This window comes from Lichtheimia ornata, assembly GCF_029851405.1.
Source record: "Lichtheimia ornata isolate CBS 291.66 chromosome Unknown scaffold00047, whole genome shotgun sequence".
Lineage (NCBI taxonomy): Eukaryota > Fungi > Mucoromycota > Mucoromycetes > Mucorales > Lichtheimiaceae > Lichtheimia > Lichtheimia ornata.
The window spans coordinates 270,244-277,870 of record NW_026695367.1 but is presented as its reverse complement, the minus strand read 5'-3'; the positions used below and the strand labels follow the sequence as shown (position 1 = coordinate 277,870).

Below are 7,627 nucleotides of genomic sequence, written 5' to 3'. Positions count from 1 at the left end.
ACCACCTCCTCCGCCACCACCTCCTCCTCCACCTCCACCAGCACCATCATCAAAATCAAAGTCATCGTCTTCGCCACCTCCATCAATATCAACGATCAATGATAAACTACCAAGCATATCATATCGTCCACGACAACGTCCAGCACCTCCAAGCCCAACTCTTTCTTCAGCGGTGACCCCTATTGTTGATGGTATGAAGCTGGCAACCTACCTTGGAGATGTGGAAGATCTTATAAAGCTTCGACTCACTCATGATGACAAGGCGAGTAACAATGAACGCCATGCACGAAGAACACCACAACAACCTATACGACTGGTAACAGTGGATGGATTTACATTATCATTTGATTCTGTGCTTTTAAGAAAGGTAAGTTAAGCTTCATTATGGATGAGTGCATTCGATTCATTGACATGTTGCATATATTTAGAGTAATATACAAACACCTACTGACACAAGATCTCCCTTGGATTCACCTCTTGACATCAAACTCGATATTCCACCAACGACAGAAGAATGGATGGCAAATGAATCGGCCAATGACTGGATTGGAAAAGCAACCCAAACCTTGCAGGATCTAAAACGTAAAGCAATGTCCATACAAGATGGTGATACGAGTAAGTCTATTGATAATGAGGATGATCAAGGTAGTAATGGATCAATGTTAGGTTCGGATTTGAGTGAGCTTTCTGGGACGACAACAGATACGCTTCTTCAAACATTACGTCGACATGGCTTGAATTGGACTCTTCAGCTTGTTACGGAAGGCAACAATATTATCAATCAGGATACTGTGGAACCCATTGCTCTTGATAAGATATCGCAGAACATATACCTGGATGATCATGATTTATATATTGTATGGATGTCGATTGTGTATTACTACATCTTTGATACGGCACCCGAATCGATTATGCGACGATACACCAGCATTGCAGCAGGAAAGGGGGCATCCAACAAACCAATGTTTACGATTAATTGGGCAGCAGCTGTGGCAGAAGCACCATTAACACGATCCGAACAAATTGGAACGGCCAATCTCTTATTGTCCATGGTGCGTCTTTTTGGGAAAAAGGCGAGAGGCAATCATACCAAGCGGCCATTGTTGATGGGAGTCTGGCATACATTACTCAACTTTTTGGCTCATATCGAGTGTTACAAGAAGGCGGGCACATTGACTTTGCTTCGAAAAGGATTGGATGTGGAAGCTCTGGCACCCGAGATATTCGATACAGCAGCGCAACTCGAAATACAACTCAAAGGACGAGCTGCAGCCATCCAACATCTACAACAATACGCCAAAAAGTTACCGGTTCGGATCAAGCTGATCATTGCCTATCGATGTGCACGTAGTCTTGAGCCCAACGAATCGAGTTCACAGGAAGAATTATGCGAAGCAGCACGACTTGTAGCGTTACCCATGAAGGACTTGTATGATATTAAGCATGATGAACCTTTTGGATCTGGTAATGTACAGGTGGATTTTATACGACGATTATATCTCAGTGCCCTTGGGATGGATCCAACCCCTCCAGCACCAGCCAAACCAGCTTATCAGAAAGGATTTGTGAAATCGTCTACGTTTGGATGGATCAACCTATTGTTTCTCACGCAAATCAGCTTATGGATGTATACCAACCCTGCATTACAGAGCACCTTACTACAGCAATTGAAGACAGCTAGGGATATGGCTATGGATGCTGTGCGCTCAGAAGATGCTAAACTTCTCATCTTTAAGTATTGCAAGAACCAGATAAATGCTTGATTTTCTTTTTACATTGATAGCTTCTACTACTTTTTATAAAGTTGTTCCATAGGCCTCATCTAGTAGCTCACGACACATTAAATAGTCATTCTTTTTTCTTTGGGAGGGAGCAATAAAGGGTGGTCCTCTGCTACATAGTAGACTATTAAGTTCTTGGAAAGACATTTGGTAGCAATCCTCATAACACATTTACTTGTATGCATCTTATTTATTTATACTGGCTCAGCCGAGCTAACCCCATATGTCATAACGTAAGGATGTTGCTCTTGAGGATCTCTTCATCAGCAAAGCAAAAGTAACTATTTTCATATACTATCCATCGGCTGCAGTTTTTCTCCTTGAGAATGAAAAAGTGCACGTTGTAAAGATATACTCGGCCCTGTGATTGATTAAGCCATCTTGGCCTAAGCAATCACCGGGGTTTGAAAGGGGAGATAGGGATATGGATGACGATCCTTTTGCCAAGCCCTGTGAAACATTGCGGGTCGATCGCTTTTTTTTAGGTTCCACGGACAAACCAATTGGTCATTGTTTCCTTTTTCTTTCACCCATACCACCACCACTACCACTACCACTACCATGCCATTAACACCACCCTTCAAAGGAGCAGGGAAACTACGCAACCGATTACTTACTTTGGGCGTGGTGCTTTATCTGGTGCTCATGTATGCTGTATTGCATTCGATGGGTCATGATAAAAGTGCTTCGCCTTTGGACGACGTGTCTTTTTCAGACGTACACGCTGACAGCAACACCATCACCCATACTCAACCTACAGCAGAAACAATAAATAATGACGATGAATCTCATTACGATGACACAATCAACACGCCTATAGTAACGACAACGGCAGCTGTTGCTGAGCAAACCCCTGCCACTCATAACGACGACGACGACGATAATGATCATGATAATGAAAGCAGCAAAACGTGTGACACTCAAGTCAACCGTAACGTGGATCCAAACCATACAAGAGCACATCTCAACTTTTGGCAAAGCCTCGATAGCGCAAGTATCGAACAATATCGTAACGCATGGAAGCAATTTATGGCTACCGACAATGAAGCCAACACCGACTCTGACGAATACCACTTTCATGGACGTGGTATTGTGCTTGTGGCAGGGAATCGTGACACCTTTGACCGAGCCCTGACAGCAATCAAGTTACTGCGATTCCATTTATCATGCAACTTGCCGGTGGAGATATGGCATTTACCTGATGAACATCCATCCAATGAAATAAAGAAACAACTTGAGGAGTATGGTGCCACACCTCGCGATTTGGCTGACAGCACATTACCAAGGCCAATGGGTGAGCGTACCAATGCCGAGAAACAGTAAGTATAGCAAGGAAATCGTTAATACAATACCATTCATCATCATACCTTTGTATATATAGATTTCAAATCAAGGCAGCTGCCATCATCAATTCACGTTTCCAAGAAGTCTTGTATATGGATTCGGATAACTCGCCCACTATCAACCCTGCTTTTCTTTTTGACACCAAGGGCTATAAGAATACGGGTGCATTGTTTTGGCCTGATTTCTGGTATGTGACTTGAGGATGATCCATTTTGCTCATGTACTTAACATGTGTGGTAATAGGAAAACGCATACAGACAATAGCATCTTTGATATTCTACAAGTGTCTTGTAAGGATGAATGGGAGCAAGAGGTATGGAAATGAAAGGGTCATCTATGCTATAATGTGTGCTGATGAAAATGGCAACATGTAGTCTGGACAAATGGTTATTGACAAGAAGCGTGCATGGCGCCCATTGCAGCTGGCCTGGTACATGCAAAAGAATCACGACTTGTATTTCCAATTCCTGAATGGCGACAAGGATACATTTAAATTTGCATGGAAGGTACGTAAAAGTGAATTGGCAACAGCAGAGATGACATAAGGGTACGTATCTAAACATGTGATGTATAGGCATTGCATGCACCGTATCACATGGTACAAGTATTTCTAGGCATGGGAGGCTCGACAGTGGAAGGACGTTTTTGTGGACACACCATGTTGCAGTATACGGATGACATTTATTCCGAAGACAAGCCCATCTTTGTGCATGCCAATTTGATGAAGATTACAGACAAGAACCATTTCATGCAAGGCGATCCACCATCAGAGAGGCCATGGCAAGAAATTAAGCGATACACCAATAGCCGTGGCAACACATGGCTGAGTCCGGTCTTTTATATTGCACCAGGTGGTAGAGCATGCATGGATTTCACTCAGTTTCAAAATGAGCCAGAGATCAGTTTGACCAACTTTGACGATATCTTGGCTGGTTTCCAAGACAAGTACTTTGAATTAGGAGGGATTGGTGGCGAGACCCGAGGATAAATGTAAATTATATCATATAGCAGTAGTATCAGCAGCCTGCTAAATACCAACAACAATGTACATATATATGTTTCATGAAAAGGCACTTTTTTATTCCATCTTTTCCCCTTTTTGAATATGTGTTGTATGGTGACAAGTGAACAAGTTGTCGTTAGGAAAAGTAATAGGGTCCTATGTGTACAGGGTGATCATCAATGGAGGTGGTGTGTCTATTATATATGCGGCGGACTCTAAAACCATCATCACACAGCTGTCGTCTCTCTCTCTTTACACTCACTCACACACTCTTTCACTCAAACTCGCTTTCTCTACCCATACCTCTTATCAGCATACTACAAATATTCCCCCCATGCCTGAACATGACAACAGTGCTCCATCACCGGCAACAATGACGACATTGGATAAGCAAGAAACGAATGAACGACTCGTAGGCGACTATGTCCTATTGTCAAAGATCGGCCAAGGTTCCTTCGCAACAGTGTACAAAGCACAGCATAAGGCAAGTCTCCGCCCCTCATTGATAACCACCCACCCATTGCGAGAGAGACCTGTCTCAATGCGTATGCATTAAGCAGCTGAACAGTGCACAACAAGAAGGAAAGAGACGATACTAATAATGACTATAATAGATAACGGGACAAGTCGTGGCAATCAAAGCAGTGCTGCGTAACAAGTTGACCAAGAAGCTTCAAGTGAACCTCGAGTCCGAGATAAACATTCTCAAGACGGTGCATCATCCTCATATTGTTGGATTGATTGAATGCCAGGTATGTGTATAGAAATGAATGAATAGGGTTCTTTATTAATACAAGAACAACAACAATGAGCAGAAGACGGAAGGCCATATCTATCTTGTTATGGAATATTGTTCTATGGGTGATCTTGCACAATACATCAAGAGGAAACGACCGAGTAAAGGAACGAGAGGAGGTCTTTCTGAACACTTTGTTCGTCATTTTCTCAAGCAGCTAGGTAAGTTGTTGTGGCCAACTGATTCATCATGCATGCGGACTAATCAATGCTGAATTCAGCTGACGCCCTTAAATTCCTCCGCTCCCATAATCTTGTTCATCGTGACATTAAACCTCAGGTAAGCCAACCGCCCAAATCATCCCTTTTCACCTTATCACTCACACATACATGTATTCAAGAACCTTTTGTTGATACCACCCAATGATCAAGATGATGTCCCATTACTCAAGGTGGCTGACTTTGGCTTTGCTCGTAATCTACCCAATGCAAGTCTGGCCGATACCATGTGTGGATCACCGTTATATATGGGTCCTGAGATCTTATCAGGTCTGAAATATGATGCGAAGGCGGATTTATGGAGCGTTGGTGCTGTTTTATATGAAGTTGTCACTGGGAGACCACCTTTCAGAGCACAAAACCACATCGAGTTATTGAAAAAAATCAATGAGAATGAGGATCGTATTCGCTTTCCAGATGAAAAGGCGGATGCTGCTGTTGCACCGATTGGCAATGATATCAAGGATTTGATCCGAAAGCTACTCAAGAAGAATCCTGTTGAACGTATTTCATTTGAAGAGTTTTTTATGCATCCAGCCATCACCAACAGCCCTCCATCACCATCATCACCATCACCTCCTCCACCACCAAGACCTTCTTCTTCATCCTCTCGCAGCACTACAACTACTACTCGTCATCGACGCATGTCACATGATATTCCACGTTCACCGATACACCATGACATGTCATATGAACCACCACCATTTGCTCAATCTCCTCCTCAACAACCACCTACACCGCCTACAACAATGACCCATGCAACTCCACCTCATTCACGGCCTTCTTACACTGATTGGAAAAGACATACACCTTCTGATCAACAACGACCCCACTTGTCAAGGACACGTCATGATGATCGTTTATCAACAACACCACGATCTGATCAACATACAACACATACATGGATGGATGATACACAACAACGACGCAATCAGCCTGCACGAGCGGATGAGGATGTATTAAACGATTATGTTGTATTGGATCGACGTATCATTGAGACCAACCAATTTGCAGATGGTAAGTTATGAACATTGGGCTACGGTATCCAAGGTGTTTACATGTAATCATTATTCTAGAACTTGGCGCATCACCACGAACCGAATCGCATGGCAACAACAATAATACCTTGGCAACACAGCAACAACGTCATATTCCTATTCCACGAAGAACATCCACTGAGCAACCTTTACCATCACCCTCATCAACAGGCTCAACGCCACCGTATGCTGTGACGCGAGAACGCAAAGTAAGTAGTGGTTCGGCAGGCTCGGCATTAGCAAGAGCGCTTTCAATGGCGTCCATGGCCTCTGTGCGTTTGTTTGGCGCAGGCAATTCACCACCCAAGCTCAGCCGATTACATCAACACACCATGAGTGGCTCACCACGTGGATTCCTTACCATGGATGGCAATCAAGGCGTTATGGATGCACAAGAACGACAAACAATGAAGACGATTGAAAGAGCAGCATGCATGGCCCATGCAGTGGCATGTTTTGCGGATGGCAAATACGATCAATTGGTGCAAGGACGGTTATCATCAAACGAAGCGCTTGTTGCAGAAGAAGCTATGGTCTTATACATCAAGTCCTTATCACTCTTGGAATTGGGCATGAATACAGCTCGTCATTATTGGAATCAACTCTTGGATGATACCACTCGTATCGCTTCAGTACGACTCAATGATGCTGTTCAATGGATGCGAGAACGTTTCAACGAATGTCTTGACAGGGCGTCCTTTGCTGGCAGCAAATGCCATGGTGATTCACAAATAACAGCAGGTGCATGTGTTGAAAAGCTTCTTTATGATCGAGCCTTGGAAATGGTAAGGGAAAGGTGAAAAATAGAGGGACAAGCATGTTACTAATCATATGCGGTGATCGTTTATAGAGTCGAGCAGCTGCAGTATACGAGTTGGTCGGTGAAAACATTCCTGGATGTGAGCACGATTACCAAACTGCTATTTGGATGCTGGAGGCCATATTGGAAGTAACACCGGATGATGACACCCAAATTGAAGATGATGACCGCCGTATCATCAACAAGTGTACGTACCCCTTTCTTTTTTGTTCTATTATTGGACATCTTTCCTTACGGTCATAACCTTCGTAGTTATCGATTCCATCCGAAGCAGGATAACTGTATTACGTAAAAAGAAGGATCTCGAACGGGCCAAAGCATTGGACAGTGGCATGCACCAATATGATCAATATCAGTAGTATAACATCATTTGACATTACTTTCTTGACACACACACACACACACACACACACACACACACACACACACACACGAATACCACGAGTACACAATCATTCTTGAATTATGTATGTAAAGCGATTCTCATTTAAACTTGTGCTGGACTTTTTGCCGAAACATGGATGCTTTTAGCGGAAGAGTTCACGAGGATGGGGGATTTTTAAGGGGGAGGTGGTACATACATACTTGACATGCTTGAGGGATGACCAATCTTATTGGAAAGGATGTG

The 7,627-nt window shown here is 43.3% G+C and overlaps 2 protein-coding genes across 2 annotated transcripts; both read left to right on the top strand.

Annotated features, from left to right (window-relative positions):
- Positions 1–2,342: 2,342 nt before the first annotated feature.
- O0I10_008751 (uncharacterized protein) lies at positions 2,343–4,113 on the top strand (the record flags this gene model as incomplete). Its single annotated transcript, XM_058488752.1, has 5 exons — positions 2,343–3,100; positions 3,163–3,312; positions 3,369–3,438; positions 3,500–3,631; positions 3,700–4,113. 5 exons carry the CDS (start codon positions 2,343–2,345, stop codon positions 4,111–4,113), a joined length of 1,524 nt encoding a protein of 507 aa, XP_058340575.1.
- A 349-nt stretch (positions 4,114–4,462) lies between these two features.
- O0I10_008750 (uncharacterized protein) lies at positions 4,463–7,358 on the top strand (the record flags this gene model as incomplete). The annotated part of the gene is made up of 8 exons (XM_058488751.1): positions 4,463–4,612; positions 4,743–4,880; positions 4,944–5,085; positions 5,145–5,203; positions 5,265–6,159; positions 6,219–6,964; positions 7,030–7,186; positions 7,252–7,358. 8 exons carry the CDS (start codon positions 4,463–4,465, stop codon positions 7,356–7,358), a joined length of 2,394 nt encoding a protein of 797 aa, XP_058340574.1.
- Positions 7,359–7,627: the final 269 nt, after the last annotated feature.